At 39.1% G+C, this 21,042-nt stretch overlaps 1 protein-coding gene across 3 annotated transcripts in view; it reads right to left on the bottom strand.

Moving 5' to 3' along the window:
- RASAL2 (RAS protein activator like 2) overlaps positions 1-21,042 on the bottom strand; it is a 256,627-nt gene that overhangs the window by 41,958 nt on the left and 193,627 nt on the right. For all 3 annotated transcript variants that reach the window (XM_079761430.1, XM_079761431.1, XM_079761432.1), the window contains exon 5: positions 7,669-7,778. In XM_079761430.1, coding sequence (XP_079617556.1) covers positions 7,669-7,778 — 110 coding nt within the window. The remainder of the gene's footprint in view (positions 1-7,668; positions 7,779-21,042) is intronic.

The raw sequence follows: 21,042 nt of genomic DNA, 5'->3' as shown, positions 1-21,042 counted from the left end.
TGGCATCTGTGATCTAACTTTGGGAAAAATGTAGCTTTACTTGTTTCCCAATTTCAATTATTTTTCAAACCTGGTATCCATGAAAACATCCAACTGATGTTTTCTGTTTGTAAAAGCAGATCCTTTCCTATACCACAATGCTAAAGGTTTCCCTTCATGAATTAAAGGAGAAAGAAAGAAATTAAAGTTCATTCACCAGAGTTCTACTTGTGTATCAAAAAAAAAAAAAAAAAAAAAGTCCTTCTAGCTGCACTGGGTACCTGCTGCAGTTAAAGCCAGTCCCTGCTGCTTATATTACTCACTGCTTTTATGTTAGCTTAAAAGAAACCCACACAACCAGCCACACAAAAAGCTATTTACAGAAACATAACATACACTCCTGATCTTCCTTCTCCTGTTCTCTGTCTCTAGACAGGATGGTCTAATGAGCCCAGATGCTAATGGTAAAAAAGGATACTTGTCAGCCTGAGTTGTCACTTAAAATGAACAAACACATGGGAAGGAAATATATCATCATAGACAAAAATGACATTCAAGGTATTTTGGTACAAATACACGTATACATACAATGAATTTGGACACAGAAGGAAGACAAGATTATAAATATTAAAACATGTTCTGGAAGGCAGAAAATTCAACTAGCCTCCAATATGACAATCTCTTTACAGAAATTGTACCATATTCCTTTTTGTCCTTAAATTACAAATGGAATAAACTCTACTATGCCTACTAAACAATTTAATATAAACACAACTATATTGAATTAAAAAACACCCATGAAACTAAACCAAACCACACTCATAAAGCAACTCAACGAACATACTTGCTATTTAAAGGGTGAGTGAAAAGACTACTAATTTTTCTTTCTCTTTTTCTGAATTTTGTTAGATTTTTAATTTCATTATTTCCATAAAATTAAGTATGGGTGAAAAGAGTTAGGTAAATGAAGGAAAAATTGATGGAGTTCAATGACGTTTACTTGTTAATCATTCCTAAATCCATGACTATTTGCTTTCCCATTTGTTTCTAGTTTAGCTGAATAAATGAATATATGCATGAATCCATCTATTCATCAATAATTACTAGGTGTGTGATATGCCAGGCACTATGTTATGAGTAGATGAAAAAAAGACAATGAAAGACAGACTCCCTATAACTGGCTTGGCAGGAGCAACTTTGCAGTTTCAATTAATATCTTAGACTGAACAAAAACTAAAAATCATAAAACTTCTAAAATCTAGAAGAAAATATAGGTGAAAATCTCTTGGGACACAAAAAACCCCATAAACGTTGCTGGTAGGAATGTAAAATAGTACAGGTACTCCAGAAAATAGTTTGATAGTTTCTTATAAACCTAAACATGTACTCATCATACAACCCAGCAATTGCATCGTTGTGTATTAACACCAGAGAAAGGAAAACTTATGTGTATACAACTATTCACAGCAACTTTATTCATAATAGGTAAAAACTAGAAACAACTCAAATGTTCTTCAGTGGGTGAATGGTTTAACCAGCTCTGATACATCCATACAGTGAATACTAGCCAGCAACATGAGGAGCAAAACTATTGATAGATACAACCACTTGGATGGATTTCAAGGGCATTCTATTTAGTGAAAAAAAAAGAAAAGAAAAAGCCAATCTTAAATGGTTCATACTATATGATTCCATTTATATAACGTTCTTGAAATAAACCTATAGAAATGTAAAAAAATAAATAAATAAATTATGCCCTGGCTGGTTTTGCTCAGTGGATAGAACGTCGGCCTGAGGACTGAGGGGTTCCAGGTTTGATTCTAGTCAAGGGCACATGCCCAGGTTTCGGGCTCGATCCCCAGTGGGGAGCGTGCAGGAGGCAGCCAATCAATGATTCTCTCTCATCATTGATGTTTCTATCTCTCTCCTTTCCCTTCAATAAAAATATATTAAAAAAAGAAATCGAAAAAAAAATTAGTGGTTGCTAGGAGACAGGGAAGGGTGGGAGAGGCGGGTATGACTATAAAGGGGCAGCAGGAGTTCTTTCTGGAAAAGAAACAACTCTGTACCTTAATTGTGGTAGTGTATAGATAATCAATGTATACATAAGATAAAACTGCAGAGAACTGTTTTTTAATTCATTCATCAGTTGATGGACGTTTGGGTCATCACTACTTTTTGGCTTTTATTAATAATAAACACACAAATGAGTGCATACAAAAATTGGAGAAAACTTAAAAATGTCTGTAATCTAGTTAATAGTATTGTACCCATGTTACTTACCTAGTTTTGATATGCATACAATTATAAGATATCACCACTGGGAAAGCAGGGAGAAAGGTTTGCAACCTATGTACTATTTTTACAACTTATTTTGAGTAGATAAATTCAAAATAAAAACTTAAAGCAATAGTTCTAAATAGGAGAAGCTCAAGAACACTACACTCAGTTTTACTATCTCCTGACAAAGAACAAACAAGCTTTGTCAGTGAGCCTCAGAATAGAGAATATTACTTTGAAGGTTTTTATTTGAGGGACATTAGAAGAGGGTGAGAAAATTCTACATGTGCTTATCTTTACTCAAGACTGGTGGATTTAAGCAGCACTTCCAGAGTAAAGTTGGCAACCTGACAGGCATTTGGAATCCTGGAATGCCTGACAATGTAGTTGACCACAGTTTTTCAGTATTTCCTAGTTTTTCAAATTTTTCAAAGTATATTTGAATGAAAGGCAGAAATATCAGAGTCTTCTCCTATCCCAACACTCTCACACATAACATGGCTTTAATGTGAAAACGCTGCCAATATTGATTCTAGGAAATCACTTTACCAGCTTTTATCTGATTAGATGGCTTTGGAACAATAATGACTTTGTGACATCTTATTGATTTTGCCTCTAAAATGTTCCTCCTATCTTGTCTCTGCCTCTTCATTCCCACTGCCACTACCCTCTTCAGAGCCTTCATTATTTCTTACAAATAGCTTTTTGCTAACTGGCCTCCCAAACTTAGTCTCTGCAAACGAAGTCATTTGAAATTCCACTGCTGGATTAGACCATACATAGCACAATTATGATTAGGTTATTTTCTTACTAAAAAATGTTTAAAGGTTTCCGATTGCTTATACAACCAACTCCTGACTTCTCATTCTCACATTCAAGGACTGCCCTGTGTTTGGAATATTGGACTGAAAATAACTTCCACTCAGAATTTTGCAGACATTGCTCCACTGACTTCTGTTTCTCAATATTTCTATTAAGAATTCCAATGCAGTCCTCCACCCCCTCTTCATATGTAATCTACTTTTTCTTTCTAGAAGCTTTTAAGATATTTTTTAAGTCTCAGTGTTCTGACAGTTCATGATGATGTCAAGTGATGTGTATGTGTGTTTGTGTGCGTGTGTGTTTGGGGGGGGGGGGCATTTCTTTTGTCCTTTTTTCATTCACTGTGCTGGGAATTTGGTGGTATTTCCAATGTGGACTTTTATGTTTTCTTGTTTTAGGAAATTTCCTTGTACTATTTCTTTAACAATCTCCTCTCCAAATTTTTTCTATGTTCTCTTCTACTAGAATCTTCTGGGTTGATTTTTCTCATTTTCTGTTCCACTTTCTGGGAGAGGGACATGACTTTAGCTTTTATATTTTTAATTTCCAAGCTCTCTTCCTTATTTCATTGGTGTTCCTTCTTGCTATTGTCTCACAGATACACAATCTTATCTTTTGAAAATATTCACTATGTTCTGAAGTTGTTTTTGGCTCTATATATTGTCTCTGTTTCGTTTGGGTTCTTTTTCCTTCCTCCTATTTATTTGTCTTTCATGTTGGAGACTTTCCTCCAATATCTGGATAATCTTGCTATCTGTTTTTATTTAAGAGTAATGCACTAAAAAGCTCAATGGAAGCTTTGTTTGCTGGAGTGGAGCTTATAGACTAATGAGGCTCATTGTAAAGTACTTCCTGGCTAGCTCTTTAAAAAAACAATTTAACATCTTTATTGAGATATAATTCACATACCATAAAACTACCCATTCAAAGTGTATTTCAGTATACTCACAGTTGTGGAATTATCACCACAATCTACACTTAAAACATTTTCATCACTCCAAAAATAAACCTCACATCCATTAGCAGTCATTCCCCATTTATCACCCTCTTCCCCCACATATTTCCAGCCTCTGGCAATCATTAATCTACTATCTCTAAATATTTTAAAGATTTGCCTATTCTGGATATTTCATATAATTGGAATCATATAATATATGGTCTTTTGTGACTGGCTTCATTCACTTAGCATACAGTTTTCAAAGTTTACCCATGTCGTACCATGTATCAGTACTTCATTCCTTTTTATGGCCATATCATATTGCACTGTATGAATATACCATGTTTTTTAATTCATTCATCAGTTGATGGACATTTGGGTCATCACTACTTTTTGGCTTTTATTAATAACTAGGGGCCCGGTGCACAAAATTCGTGCACTGGGGGGTCGGGGGTCCCTCAGCCCAACCTGCCCCCTCTCACATACTGGATGCCCTCAGGGGATGTCCAACTGATGGCTTACACCCACTCCCCATGGGAAGCGGGCCTAAGCCGCAGTCTGGCCTCCCTTTGTGGGAGGCAACCGGGCTGGTCAGGGGAAGGCACCAGCCCCATCACCCCACTGCTGCAGCCACTGTCAGTCACCGCAGCCACCAAGGTGTTTTCATCAACACGGACTCCAGTCCCTTCACCAAGAAAAAATGACAACTTTCTTTAGGCATTTTCAAGATGTGTCTTTCATAGGATATGGATTTCTTTATTTATTTTTTATCCTCACCTGAGGGAATGTTTCCATTGACTTTTAGAGAATGTGGAAGAGAAAGGGAAAGACAGAGAGAAACACTTTGATTGGTTGCCTCCTGCATGAGCCCTGATCTGGGCCCTGGCCAGGGAGGAGCCTGCAACATAGGTACATGCCTTTGATCAGAATCAAACCCAGACCCTGCTGTCTGCAGGCTGAGGCATTATCCACTGAGTCAAACCGGCTAGGGCAGGATATGACATGTCTTAGCCTTCCAGCAGTGGACCTTCATTTTTTTCTCCAGAAGTGTGGTGGAAAAAACCTAGATCACCTTTTTGGATTCTTATTACCCAAGTTACTAAGAATATTACCAGTGGCATACAGGAAGCTTAGCCAATGTGCAGTCAGAAAAGGTGTTTCCTGTATAGTTCACACCAATGGAGGGCTGGGCCCTGCTCAGGCCTAAAGCCTCTGGCTGAAGCTTTAGGCCTGGACAGGCCTCTCCAGCTCCCTCTGATCACTGGCTCAGCCCCTGCCCAGGCCTGCCCAGACCAAAAGCCTCTTGGGCAGGAGCAGACCCCCAGCTCCCTACAATCAATCGCAGGGGGTCTGCTCCTGCCCAGGCTGAAAGCAGACTCCCAGCTCCCTGCCCAGGTGATCAATCACAGGGGGTCTGCTGGTGTACCAGGCCAAAGAAACCCCCAGCTCCCTGCAATCAATGGCAGGGGGTCTGCTGGTGCACCAAGCTTTCAATGGCAGGGGAGCTGGGTGTCCACTCGTGCACCAGGGAGGCTTTTGGCCTGGAACCGGAGCGGACACCCAGCTCCCCTGCCATCAAAAGCAGGGAGCTGGGTGTCCGCTCGTGCACCAGGCCAAAAGCCTCCGGCACCTCTCAATGGCTGGATAGGCCTGCCCCCCGTGCCTCTCAACGGCTGGATAGGCCACCCTGAGTCCCGCCCCTCAGCCTCCCGCCGGCCCAATCGTGGGCGTAGCGGAGTGATGGTTATTTGCATATTACCCTTTTATTAGGTAGGATGTTGCTATAAACCCTGATGTACAAGTGCTTGGGGTGACATATGTCCTTTTTCTTATGCACCAACTACAAAGCAGTGATGTAAGAAACTCTAGAGAATATAATCTTTTGGTAATTCAATCCAAGAATTCCTATAGGTTACCTAAAGCAAAATGGAATTGAAGAGAACATCTGTTTGAAAATAAGAAAGTGATATTTTGTGCCAGTTTAAAAAATAAAGCATACCTCGTGTAAAAACTATCTCCTTGTCTCCCTCATTTACACAGGATGCTGCAAAGCTGGCTATTGAATTGAGAGTGTTTTAGTTGCTGCACAACCTCCTTATTCTTAAAAAAAACAATATTCTGAAAAAAATTGTCATTCCCTTTTATTAAAGTATTTATAAAATAATTTAAATTCTTATAATAATAAAAGCTGCAGAATAATAGGAATCTAAGGAAAGGATATGAGAAGAAAAGATCAGTTTTTTTAAGATTACCTTAATACAAAGGTATAATAGAGATAATGAACAATACAATTACACAGCAAATTGAATAGACTTGCAAATTTCACAGAACACCTCTAATGTATTTCAGGGATAAGGAGAGTAGATAAAGCAGTAGTTCTTATCAACTCAGTATGGGAGACACATTTCTTCCTCTACAAAATGAGAGTAATTCTTTCTGGTAAATCTATAATCTGCTATTATAGAGATTATAATCCATATATTTGAAGTTTGTTTTGCAGATAACTGAAAACAATGGACTTACTGAAACAAAAGAAACCCAAGTATAAATAAGAGTATCAAATATGAAAGGCAGATGTGAGTTCAAATGTGACTTTGGGCAAGACTCTCAATCTCTTTTGCCTTAGTTCCTCATCTGTAAAATGAGGATAGTAATAGTAGCACTTAGGGTTGTATTACATGAAAAACTACATTAAAAAGGTTTGGCACATAGTCAGTATTCAATAAATACTGATGATGGTGATGATGTGTCAAGATACAATAAGTGTTATTTCCTAGATTTTATTTAATAATGATGAAATATAAAGTATTAAAAATGTACCCATCCTAGCACACATTCAATGATTTTGGAAGGTTGTTATCATTAGTGAGCTATGCATTTGGGGTTTACTCAAGCTGGTAGTTCTAATTATTGAAATCCAGGGCTTCCTTTTCATACATGTCTTCCAGGCGCCACTGAAAAGCAGTAAGACCTAATCCATATGCTGGGCAAAGAAAACATAGCAGTGAAGAGTGTGGACCCTGGAGCCAAACTGCCAAAGTTCAAATACCATTTTTGCCACTTATCTATAATAATAAAAGAATATGCTAATTAGACCGAACAGCCGGACGACCTTCCGGATGAAGCCGGGGCTGCAAGAGCCAGGGCAAGCTGCGGTGGCTGTGAGGGCCAAGCCACCGTGGCTGCGAGGGCCAGGCCCCTTGCACAAATTTTGTCCATCAGGCCTCTAGTAGGATTATAAGAGGTTAACTTCATATCTTATAGGATTAGTATAAAGATTAAACAAGAAAATGTATATAAAGCATTTGGTACAGTGCCCATAAAAATGTTAGCTATCATCATCATCATACCTTATAGTCATTCTAAAAAAAAAAAAAAAAAGGCATATCTCTGACCAGTAGAACTTGATTCTATAAAATAGCACTATGTATCCATACATTCTCCAATATTATAAGATTCTTAAACTGGCTAGGTATTTGAGTCAACATTTTGGACCTTGCTTTAATATGAGCAAGACAAAAAAGTAAGTTTTGTATTGGATATTTCCAATTGTCATTGATGCAAAGTTACAGATGACCAACATGCCTTATCAAAAAAAACCACACAACACTAAAACTGCTTTTTTTGTTTTAAGCAAGTTAATTTCCTACCTGTCATCTGTATTGCGAAGAGATGGAAGCCGAAAGCTCGTGTTTCTGTCAAGCTTTGATTGGCTTTTGGTCCTCTTGATGGAGCCTTTCAGGCGCTTGCTGAAGAACCCCTAGAATGAAAAGGCAGAGGTGATGGGAGAGAACCAGAAAGGAACCCTGCTGTCTCCAAATTCTTCTGTGCTACCTTTGCAAACGCTATTCAGATTTTTATAATGAAGACCAGAAACAGAGCTCAGCATTTAATGTTTTAATTTGTAAATAATAGTTGCTTGAAACCACCTGATAATGAGATCACTTTTTTTTTCTTCTATCATAATTGGGATAATTAAACTTTTTGATAGCACTTCATTTCTTATTTCTTAAATAGTTTCTATACTAGCAATAGTAGAAAAACTAATTCTAACAATATATTTTAAAAACATAACATAATATAGAAAAATATAGAAGATGGTGTCAACAATTTTAATAGAAATAGGGTCCAGTAATTTTCTGAACTAAATTAAAGAAAAAAAAAGAAAGAGAACAGCATATGCAAAGGCCCTGAGGTGAGAAGTTACTTGGTGCATTGAGGGATTTAAAAAAAGATTAAGTAATCAGTACAGAATAATATGTTGTGGTCTCAAAAGTGTTAAAACTTGGTCTATATCAAGTTGCATATATTTGTAAAATTAAGTTTCAAATGTAGAGAAACTATTTTAAAATGAAATAAGTATCATTTATGAAACCACCGAAGCATCTAAACTTCAGAAGAACAAAGTCCTTTATAGGTTTTGGCCCCTGCTTGCCTCCTGCCACTTTCCACCAAACTATCTAAAGTTCCTTGAACATCTTTCTAGTCTTAGCACCTAGTAAATAATGGTCTTTCAATAAAGAGTTTGTTGGCCCTAGCAGATTTGGGTCAGTGGATAGAGCATCAGCCTGAAGACTGAAGGGGTCCCAGGTTCAATTCCGGCCAAGGGCACATGGCTGGGTTGCGGGCTCAATCCCTAGTGGGGGGGGGGGGGGGGGATGTGCAGGAGACAGCCGATCAATGATTCTCTCATCACTGATGTTTCTGTCTCTCTCTCTCCCTTCCTCTCTGAACTCAAGAAAAACATATTTGTTAAAAAAAAGTTTGTGGAGTAAAAGAATAAACACAGGAATGAATGACCATGGTCACTGTTTTCAAGAAACAATTCTATTGTGGGCAGATGAAAGGACACCTTACAGAATATATCAAAATGCCTTGAGAAAATGTTATAATTCAAAGTATTCTGACACATGGAAAATGACCCTAATCACCTTGAGATCATTATTATCTTATAGAAACTATGTCCAGTATATATTTCCATAAGGAAGAAAAAGAAATATCAGCACGTCAAACCTTTTATATTCTTTTAGTTTCCGCCATACCTACTGTTTTGAGGTGAAGGCTATATTAATCAGGACAAGCAAGATTATGTTTATCTAATAGTTCCACAATCTTAGTGGTATAAACCATGCTACACGTCTATAAGCAGGTCAATTAAGGAAGTTGGAGGCCCAGCTTTATACTGTTCTGACACAGGGACTTTGGCTAAGAGAGGCTCCATCTATGTACTTCTATACTTGCTGCAGCAGGATAAAGGAAATGCAACAAATTATATACCAGCTGTTAAAACTTCATGTCACTTATGGTATCATTTCATTGGACAAAAAAATGTCACATGCCCACACCTAATTTTGATAGGAAAAGGATGTGCAATCTTACCATGTATCTAAAAAGAGAACTGGAAATATTTAATGAACAGCAGAGTGGACTACTACAGTACTTTTCTATGTCAAGTGTTTTGTAAACACACAGGCATTCTTTCCAATAGAAAAAAATGGAAACAAATTTATTTAAATCAGAAGTAGAACCATTTTGTTGACTAAAAAAAAAAATGCTTATGCCATTTTTTATTGTTCTTATATAACAAAGAATAATGGTAAAAATTTCTAGAAAATACCACGTAGACAAATTCCCTAGGCTGTTTTTATCCCCTAGGCTGTTTTTTTGTTTGTTTGTTTTGTTTTTATTATGGGTTTACAGAGATTGATAGACAAAGCCGTCTTTTAAAGACCATATTTCTTGGAGACAGGCATTTGTCTGGTCTCCTGTACAATCAGCGTAATTAGGAAAAGTCACTTTTATTTGTTCTCCAAGGTAAAGGCTCATTTACTACTGTCTCTGATTCAACAAGGACTAGTCACCACATTTGCTCAGAATTGTAGTCAGCAAACCAGACCTAAGTTTATAGAAATCTATTAAAAAACCACTGGCCTAAGCTGAGATCCAGCCCAGGGCTTGACCAAACACCATATATAAATACATTTCTAACAAACACAGTTAAGCAGTTAAGTGAGACCATACTAGTAAATGTTCACTCATATAGTACTCCAACTTGCCCCTTGGTAGCACTTACTAGTATAGAATACTTCATTTAGCCCATTTATTTAATACTTATTTTATGTCTATTTGTTGTAAAGCAATGTGCTAGGTGTTACAGAGATTCAAAGATAAAACAAACACATCCTCTACTCTCAAGGAGCTCATATAATATAGGATATAGAAATTAAATATAAATATATATGACACAATTAGGAAGATACATATTCCTAATGCCTGGCATATGTAATAACAAAAATAAAAGTTATCTTATTTCTTTGAATCTAGCACACCACCGACTGTCACACCATTATTTTAGATATGCTAGGAAGAAAGCTGCCAATTAAACTATAACAAAATGCTTTATCACTGAAATCTTTTATTCTGTGTTAAGGAATTTTTTTTTAAAATTTACTTAGGCAGACTTTGTCACATCTATATCTATATTATATACTAGAGGCCCGGTGCACGAGATTCGTGCACTGGGGGGGGGGGGGGGGCACACGTCCCTCAGCCCAGCCTGTGCCCTCTCGCAGTCCAGGACCCCAGGGGGGGGATCAGGCTTAAGCCAGCAGTCAGACATCCCTCTTGCAGCCCGGGGCTCTCACAGTCTGGGACCCCTCACTCCTTACCACCCACCTGCAGCGGAGGTGGCAGAAGAGGTTCCGGCCACCACCACTGCACTCGCCAGCCATGAGCCCAGCTTGCTGCTCCTTAGCACTGCATCGGAGGCTGGCGAGCACAGTGGCGGTGGTGGGAGCGTCTCCCACCTCCAAGGCAGCACTAAGGAGCAGCGAGCCTGGCTTCTGGCTGAGTGGCACTCCCCTGTGGGAACATACCACCAGGGGGCAGCTCCTGCATTGAGCGTCTGCCCCCTGGTGGTCAGTGCACGTCATAGCGACCGGTCGTTCTGCCATTCAGTCGATTTGCATATTAGGCTTTTATTACATAGGATAAAAAGCCCATGGCCGTAATGCCGTAATGACCAAACAACCGATCACCAGGAGGTGCATTGATAGGTCTTGCAGGCGCAGTGGGTCTGGGGTCCTGCCTCACGCGGCGGGTTTGGGGTCTGGGGTCCTGCCTCATGCGGCGAGTCTGGGATCTCGTGCAATTTTGGCTCACACGGTGCGGCCCACAGGCTCCAATCGCAGTAAGGCTGGCAGCTGGCGGGCGGGGAACGCGCAGGTAAGCGGGGCTGCAAGCATGGCAAGGCATGCGCGGGTGGGCGGGGCTGCGTGATTTTGTGCACTGGGATTCTAGTATCTACATAAAAAGAATATACACAGCCCAGCCGGGTGTAGTTCAGCGGTTGAGCGTCGACCCAGGAACCAAGAGGTCACCGGTTCGATTTCCGGTCAGGGCATATGCCCGGGTTGCGGGCTCAATCCCCAGTGGGGGGTGTGCAGGAGGCAGCCAATCAGGGATTCTCTCTCATCATTGATGTTTCTATCTCTCCCTCTCTCTTCCTCTCTGAAATCAATAAAAATTTATTTTTAAAAAAAATATACACAAAACGAATTGGTTAAGGTAGTCCTAATGCTTCTTCATTCTCTGAGCTACTGTTTGACTCAGAGGAGTTGTCATTCATGTTTTTTCACAGACTATCATCCTGTATTCTTTTGAGAATGTTGATGACAGAGCATATCTTAAAAGAGTAATCTACAGAGATGTTAAACAGTGAAAAAAAATGTTGATGACAGAGCATCTTAGAATTGATGGAACAATGTATTATTTTAGAGAGGTACATAGGAAATTATTTCAGGAATTCAGAGAAAAAAGAGGTTACATCATCTGGAGAAATAAGTGAAAGTTATATGGAAAAATGGAATATGCTAGATCTGAAAGGAAGACTGAATTTGGGTTTGGGGGTGCCAAGGAATACAGCATGAGAAATGGCATGGAGGTAAGAACACACAGGATATACATTAAGTAGATTTAGTTTGGCTGGCATATGATTAGGAGTGGTGGAAAATAAGATTAGAAAGGAAGTTTATTCAGCCATTAATGTATAATTATTGCTTCCATTGTCCTTTAAACTTTTGAGGGTAAGTATAGAGCTATATATATATCTATCTAATTTCCACCACAGTGTCTAAACTTTAGTTAGTGTTAAATAAATATCTGATAACTATATACATGAAATTATGATTGTTTGTGGAACACAGATAAAGGAAACTTTAAAATAGCCATATTTCACAGAGGTAGTAGCGTCTGCTATATAAAATTCTTTTTTTTTTCATCTTCTTGACAAGACTGAAACATGGTTTTCATCCGAGAATACAATTTAGCTTAGAGCCCTATTTGATGGAAGTTTTTCATTCTCCTTTGTTCAATATTCGTTGGTACCCAGTCTGAGGTGCTGGGATTTTCCAAGCTTACCATGACAGCTTCCAAACCATTATTCCATAAAATAATAGTTTGGAATCAAATTATTATTTCCTAAGATAATTTTATTCCATAAAATTCTGTGAAATTTGAAATTTATATATTTCAAATATGCTTTGAAATAAAGCATATTCTTGAGGTTTATACCATCTTGATTTAGTATCCTTTATTATTCTTTGCTGTTCTCATGAATTAATCTCTCTTTCAATTTCCTTTATTCACTAAGGACATTAGCCCCAGGCTTGCAATAGTTCCATCTCTTGACTCCTAACACCATACTAGTAAATAACCAGGTAGTGATCCATCTACTATCCTAGCTTCACAATTCCTTGACTCCAAAATCCTTATCTTCCTCTCCAGCCACCCACTCCTAAAGCCATAACCTAGATCTTATCATCATTCAGAGAATCTCCACCTCAGACATCTTAAGGAGTAATATTCACCTTTGACCTTTCTTCCTAACCGTATATTTCTCCCAATACATCTGCTCTTCAACTTCACAGAAACCTCCAGTCTCTTGACCACCCCATTTTTCCCTGTCCCTGTTTTCTATCCAACCTGGACTTCATGGTCAATCATTTGAAGCTATTTAATAACCAACAACCTCCATTCTCTTAATGATCAGCTACCCAAAATAAAAAAACTGGACCAATGTTTAAATTCTGATGCCATGCCTAAGCCGTTCAGGAAGACCACATAGGCAAACACAATGATGCCACTAAAAATTCACTATCTCCAAGCTAGGCCAGTCTTCTGTCCTGGTATGCACTGAGCCGTCCAGCAACATTACCTACTCTGGGAAGCCTCAGAATGTATGACATGCTTGAGCAATTCCTTAAGTACAAGTCACTATGCTTTGCAATTCTTCTGCTCTGGCTATAGCTGACTGGACTGGGGTGGATAACTGATTTAAAGATACCTATACAAGTGGTCCTGGTAAAGTTCTGTCTGTAGGATATGGTTTCTACTAACCACTCTAGCCTGATCCCTGGCCATTTCTTGCTTCATGCTTTACACCCCAGCAACTCTAAAAGCCTATGCACTTCTCTACATTCACCATTCACCTCTGCTGTTGCTCATATTTCCTCCCTTGTCCTGGCTAAGTTACTCTTTCAGACTCAGCTCATGGATGATCTCCTCCAGTGTGTCTTTTTGGACATGTCCTAACCCTGTTCTAGATTAGGTGCCCCTCCTCTGTGCTTCCAAGTATCTATAAATAGATTAGCCTTACACTTAGCCCACTGCATGCCTACTTATATGCCAACAGTCTTCCCTACTAAACCCTGAACTCCTCAGGGCAGGGACTAAACAGTCTTTGCATTCCCAGAACAGGTCTGAGATCTGGCATTTAGTTCTACAAATGTTTGCAGAACTGAAATAAAACAGACAGTGGAATGAATAAAAGCCATCATGCTGTTTTTGCTACAAGTGCCATAATAGAAAGAACAGGGAACTCTGAATCAGAAAGTGTGGCTTCAAATCCTGGCTCGAATTTCTAAGTTTCTGATTCCTTATTTGTAAAATGAGGATTTAAAAAATCCGTTTTTCCTAGGACCATTCCAAAGAATAAGATAACTGAATACAAAAGTACTTTTAAAATAACGGAAAATGGGTATTTGTAAGTATTAACTGAATGTGAATCTAGGGTGAGACTACTGAATAGGCTGGGTGAAATCACACTTTTTCCTCCTAGAAACTACCCCACAAAGGAAGGGAAGGAAACTAGAAGTTCCACAGTAGCTGGGAGTTTTGGCTGTTTTATTCAGTGATGTATGCGAATGCCTATAGTGATACCTGGTACACTATAAATGTCCCATAAATATTTGTTGACTGAATGAATTTTCTGAAGCTTTCCTGGGTATCAAGAACTGGCCAGGTGCTTTCCAATATGTAATACTATTTAATTGATGCCACCTTCTAATTCCTCTTCAAATACTCTAGGTACTATAGTATAATGTATTTTCCCCATGTATACTATAATCAATTTCTGCACATATCTTATTATAGAGTTATATACCACAAAGAAGCAGAAATGCAGTATGTTAAAAAATATGAACAAACAAAAAATCCACTAGTGTGACAACCAACTTAAAAAATGTGTCCCTAGGACTCCTATCTGCATAATTAAACTAAATTGAAACCCTGTTGATATTCTTTTCATATGTAAGTGATTATATGGACACTGAGAGAAAAAATCCAAATATAAAATTTAAAAATAGATGCCAAGAGGAAGATGCTTCTCTTTCTTTTACCTGAAGTTATGATGTTTATATATTATGTTAATGTAAAGAGTAAAGGATGCTCCTAACAAGCACACTCTTAAAAACCCAACAGCATAAATGGAAACAAAGGAAAAGACTACAAATGAACTGATCTCATCCTTCTCATTGACACCAACCTAATCTGAAATAATATTAATAAACCTCAAAAGAAATTCTACCTCATCCAATTCTCCTCTGAAATGCTGACTCTTAAAAAGAGTACAATTCTTAAAAAGAGTATACAGCTTATCATTTTAAACAACAAAGTTGTCATCACAATTGATACAACTTTAATTAGTTGGTACTCACTATTTTTCTGTCAAAATAAGGCTTAAAATTAGCAACTGCCAGGAAAGAAAGAGCCAAATGCTGCCTTTCTCGGGAGCTTGGTAAATGTTAAGATAATGACAAAAGTTGTTCACCACCTGCAAATTGGAGTAACCCCCGAAGACTAAACATGGCTATCAGGGCATCATTGGTAACGGAAATAAAACTGCTGCCAGGCAACCACGCTCCAAAGCCTCAGTGGTGGCCATAAGAGACGCCGACTTGCCGTGTCCTAGCGTTTCTGTTCCCTTAAGACATGGTGAAGTGGAGGCAGAGAAACATGTCATCACCTTTCCCACAAAAACAGAGTGATGTGCAACAGAACCCTGCTTCAATCCTGTCTGAGGCTTTCATATCAGTGACCACATAAGGGATTGTACAATTTTAGGTGATTAAGTAATTTGAATACCTTAAAATGGTATATGACTCACTAAGGAAATGCCACCTTGTCAACTAGAAAGGACCCAGGTGAGAATTGTTTTCATTCTTGCTTTTGAAGTTTTAGTTTAATTAGTAAATTAATCTCTGTGTATTCTACATAGTTTAGCAGTTCATATTAAGGATTGTAATTACCCCAGAAGAAGGGATATGTCATATATAAATCATTCCCTTCCTTGATCTCTTAATATAACTTAGAACTTGTAGATGTTCAATAAATGTTGACCAAAACCTAACTGTAGAAAATTAACAAGGAAAAAGGAAAAGGAAGGGTAACTGAAAATTACCCTTGGGAAACTCCATTTTCCAATCATCATATTTTATTTACTTAGTTTATCTTCCAGTTATTGGAAATCCAGACAGGAAGGGAAACTCTAGGTAAGAATAATAATAAAATAACAAACAGATGCAAGGTGCATTACAGTTCACAAGCAGTTTCAATGTGGGTAATTTTTCCCCTAGTGGAGGTGTTCAGGTTTTGAATAGGTGTTGTTTTGTTTGTTTTGCAACTTTAACCCTTTGCACTCGCTTGCTTTTTTCTCTAGCTGCTACCGATGCTAACCGTGTCAAGTCACACTCGACATCCGAGTACAAAAGGTTAAGCATCAAAAGAAAAGGTTCTATCATAAATTAAAATTGTTTCCCTAGATCAGAGCTGATGCTTCAGAATCTCTGTGTGTGTATTTGTGACAAACATCCAATGCTTCTCTTTTATTAAGCAAAATAAAACTTTTATTATGAAACTTTTAAAAATATAAAAACAGAAATTAACATATTAAACATCCTTTAATCAGATCTTGATTCTATTAGGTTAAATTAGAATAAAAAGCAAAATATGTGTATATTATAATAATAGATAACAGATATTATAATAATAAACGTTGACTCCCATTTGACCCAGTGATCCCACTTCTAGGAATATATCCCAAGAAACTAGAAACACCAATCAGAAAGGATATATGCACCCCTATATTCATAGCAGCACAATTTACCATAGGTAAGATTTGGAAACAGCCTAAGTGCCCATCAGCAGATGACTGGATTAAAAAACTGTGGTACATCTACACAATGGAATACTACGCTGTGGTAAAAAAGAAGGAATTCTTACCATTTGCAACAGCATAGATGGAACTGGAGAGCATTATGCTAAGTGAAATAAGCCAGTCAGAGAAAGATAAATATCACATGATCTCATTCATTTGTGGAATATAATGAACAACATAAACTGATGAACAAAAACAGATCCAGAGACAGAGAAGCATCGATCAGACCATCAAACCTCAGAGGGAAGGTAGGGGAGGGTGGGGGTAAGGGGGAGAGATCAACCAAAGGACTTGTATGCATGCGTATAAGCCTTACCAATGGACACAGACACCAGGCGGGTGAGGGCATGAGTAGGGGAGTGGGGGGGGCGAGTAATGGGAGGATAAGGACACATATGTAATACCTTAATCAATAAAGAAAAATAAACATATTGCTAGGTCAAGATTTGCTATGGGGGGCAAATGGAAGATATTTAGCATACCGTCTCTATCCCTAATAATACTCTTTGTCTTAGAGGTTCATTTTTATTTGATAGGGCACTGTAATGTCAGGTTCCTTTTGATTATTATTTTCCTATTACATTATTTTTCAAACCTTTGACTCTTAACTTTAATGTATTATGTTTTAAATGTATTATTTCTTTTAAAACATTAGGTTTATGTAGGTATAATATACAAAGGCAAAATTCACTGTTTTTAGTTGAGTAGCTTGATGAGTTTTGACTAATGTATACTACCAAAATTGAGACAGAGAAAATTTCTATCACCCCCCCCCCCATCATAAAATTTTAAATAGTTAATCCCTTCCTTGCCCCTTGGCTCCTAGTAAAGCACTAATTTGATTTCTCCCTCCATCTGCCATGGTGTTTTTAATTTGTTACTTATTGCCAGGCTCCCTCGGGCACAGAGCAAGTGCAGACCTTCCTACTTGGGCCCCATAGCCCATGACTCACCATGTGGGTGGCCCACTGGCTGCCAGGTTGCCTCTCCGCAGCCACCAAATCCACCTGCCATGCCCTGGCCCAGGGCAGGGAAATTGAGCCAGGCCTTTTCTCTTTCCTCGGCTGTCACTGCAAGTCACTAGGTATCTGGGGATGGGCAAGAGGCTTGTCCCAACGGAGTTGTGGCCTTTGGTCACCTGCCAGACATCAGTGATGCTGACAGGCAGGGGCAAGGAGGGCCCGCCAAACCCTTCCCCTGAGATGAGACAATAGAGTGCGCTTCTCAACCCTTACTTTTCCCACGTTTGTGCCAGGATCAGAAAGTGACAGTCGTGGCTAGGTGAGGCAGAGAGGGAAGGCTGGCTGGGGCTCTAGGGGTGGGGATGTGGGCAGTGTAGATTCCATCCCGGGAGGCAGCAGGAGGTGGGACTGTGCCTTGCACATGCTCATTGTCCCATTGGACTTCAGTTACAAAACGCAAACCCAAAGATGAATCATTAAGAATTCTGAGATGGCAATCACAGAGCATTAAACCTCATGCACAGGGCTCTCTGAGAGCAGGCCCTGCGCTGTACTGGTCTCATGCTCATGAAGCTGGCCTGGAACTGGTTCATGGGAAGAATAATAAGACTGATAATCGAAGTTTGTGAGTGGCAGCGGCTCCGGGATGGATGAATTTGAAGACAAAGATCTGATGGCTGAATTTGGGAGGAAAAAAGAAAAGAATACTATGGCTCTTCAGTTTTTTGGCTCTGAGGACTGCAGAAATTTGTAGTACTACAAAGTTAGAAATACGGGGGGAAGGAGTTTTTGGGAAAAACATAAGTGAATACAGTTTGGTTGAACTGATTTTAAATTACTGTGGGACATCAGAAATAAGTGTCAGTGGAATACAGAGGACTGTTTACAAGAAGATTCTCCCAAATAGCATTGCTTTCTATTTCCTGATGTGGTGATCATTAATTTCACTCCTACACAATAATAAAAAGATCCTTCTAATGGGAAAATCTCAGCATTATCCCATTAAACTATCCCACATATAAAACATCTTCTAAGAATGCAGAGGCAGAGATGGACTATATACAAAATGAAAAAGGTCAAGCAGTTTATTTAATAGACATGAACTTATAAAAGAGATTATAAAGTATCTATATATATAAAACCATAATATGCAAATAGACCAAACGGTGTGATATGCGCTGACCACCAGGGGGCACACGCGGAACATGGCAGGCATCGGCAGCAGGCAGGAGAGCATGGAACATGGCAGGCGATGGTCGTGGCAGGATGGTGGAGCAGGTGAGCAGGGGAACCAGACCAAGGCGGGGCACCAGTCATTGTCATCGGGGCAAGCCTCTGGTGGTTACTGAAAATTCTTTGCTTCCATGCACCAAGGTCCCGCCCGGCGCTTGCACCTGCTGCCAGCCCTGATCACCCCTGAGGGCTTCTCCACCTTCTCCTGCTCCTGAGGGGTAATCGGGGCAGCATCTGCTGCTTGCACCCACTAACAGTGCCGGCCCCACTCACACCTGTTGCTGGTGCCAGCCCCAATAGCTCTGCGCCGTCAGCATGTGGGAGCGGCGGCGGCGGCGTGAGCGGGGCTGCTGGCATACAAGGGGCCGGGGTGGGAGGGGCTGGGCAGGGGCACGGAGGATGGGCCGAGACCCGCCCCTGTGCCCACCGCAGCCTGGCGGTCCACAGTTCCTTTCAAGGTGCACGAATTCGTGCACTGGGCCCCTAGTACTATATAAGATCTGAATAACTCTTCAGGTGGGGAAATTTGCAAAAATTAAAAATATTCCATATATATGCCTGCTATAATTTGCTTTCTTCTTTTAAAACCAAATGTCATGTTTCTTATGTTTATATGCTTGAGTAAAAATGTATGTAACCAACTGTCTTATAACAGGCAAAATTATGGTAGTTTGCATAAAAAGGCAAATATGCAATATGTCAGTAATAAGCATCTAAAAAAACTTGTAGGAAATAAGCAGCCACTATATAATGAAATTTATTTTGTTGTCTTGTTTCCTACCCAAATACATTTTATTTAACCCAAAATACCCCAAATATTATCATTTCAATTTGTAATCAATATTAAGAAGTATTCAGATATCTTCTATTTCCCCCCCCCCTGAACTTAAAGAAAAATCCCAAACAACTTTATTGAGATATACTATACATGTCATCACACTCCCTTCCCCCTTTTAAAGTATACAATTTAGGGGTTGTTGCATATTCAAAAAGTTGTATAACCATCACAACAGTCTAATTTCAGAACATTTCATCACTCCCAAAAGACATCCTGTACCTAATTAGCAGTTACATGACCTCTCAATCTCTGCCAACCATTAATCTATTTTCTTTCTCTATAGATTTGCCTATTCTGGACATTTCATATAAACTGAATCATACAAAATTTAGCATGCATAATGTTTTCAAGATTCATCCATGTTGTAGCATTTGTTAGCACTTCACTCTTTTTACGGTGGAATAATACTCCATTGCATGGATAGATCACATTTAGTATGTCTATCCTTTAGCTGATTAGGCATCCTAGTGTGTACAAAGTGGTATCGCACTATTGCTTTGATTAGCATTTCCCTAATGACTCATGATGTTGAGTGCCTTTTCATATCTCTATTGCCATTTGTATATCTTCTTTGGAGAAATGTCTATTCAAATCCTTTTAGCACCTTTTCTTTTAATAGCTAATCAACAGCCTGACAAAAAAATTAAAATGATATCTTAATCAAATAAGCTGCTTGGAATAAAGTTCATTTACAATAAAATTAGTAGATGTTTAATATAAAATAAAGTATTTAAAAATCAAGTGGAATGGTACTGGTACTATTGAATAGAATGAAAGGGCCTGATGCTAGAAAGGGAATTCGGGAATATTACTGTTTACCAGCAATGGCTGTACCTTGCCGAGTACAGGTATAGCTGAGAGGTACAAAAATACCTTTCTGTACAGCTAATCCTAGTAAAATTAAGAAGTTGGCAAGGTTTCCTTTCTATATTTCTATCTTCCTAATATCTAATATCAGTTACACTCAGAGGCTAATTATAAGCTCCCTTAAATAGGCATTATACCTTGAAAACGTTTACCTCTAATTGTAAAATGAATGTTAAGCCTCCTTTAATGGTAAATCAGAAGAAAAATATCTGTGCTTCGAGGAGAGGGACATATAGTACACTACCTATAAGAATGAGCTGTAAGTGAGCTCATCCCATCCTCCCTTTCAAAGAGCCCTCCTCTCCTGGGCAGGATAAGCGGGAATCTCCACTAGTTAGCACTGCTGCAAACCCATTTCTAGGAATATCCATAGACTAGAAGCTTGACGCACGAAATTCATGCAAGAGTAAGCCTTCCTTCCCCTGTCCAGAAGGACATCTGGTCTAATTAGCATATTATACTTTTACTAGCGTTCCCGTTGCAGGAAAAATCCTGCAATAGGGTTTCCTGCTGCACTCTACCCCACCCTGCCTGCTCTCCTCCCTTGTCCCCCGCCCCGCGATCTCCGCCAGCCCCCCTGCTTTTCTAACTTCTCCGCCAGCCCGCTCTCCTTCCTTCTCCCCTGGCCCCA

The sequence above is a fragment of the Cnephaeus nilssonii genome (assembly GCF_951640355.1).
Source record: "Cnephaeus nilssonii genome assembly, chromosome: 21".
Classification (NCBI taxonomy): Eukaryota; Metazoa; Chordata; class Mammalia; order Chiroptera; family Vespertilionidae; genus Cnephaeus; species Cnephaeus nilssonii.
Note: the sequence above shows the minus strand (reverse complement) of the source record. Positions and strands in the feature narration are given on the sequence as shown.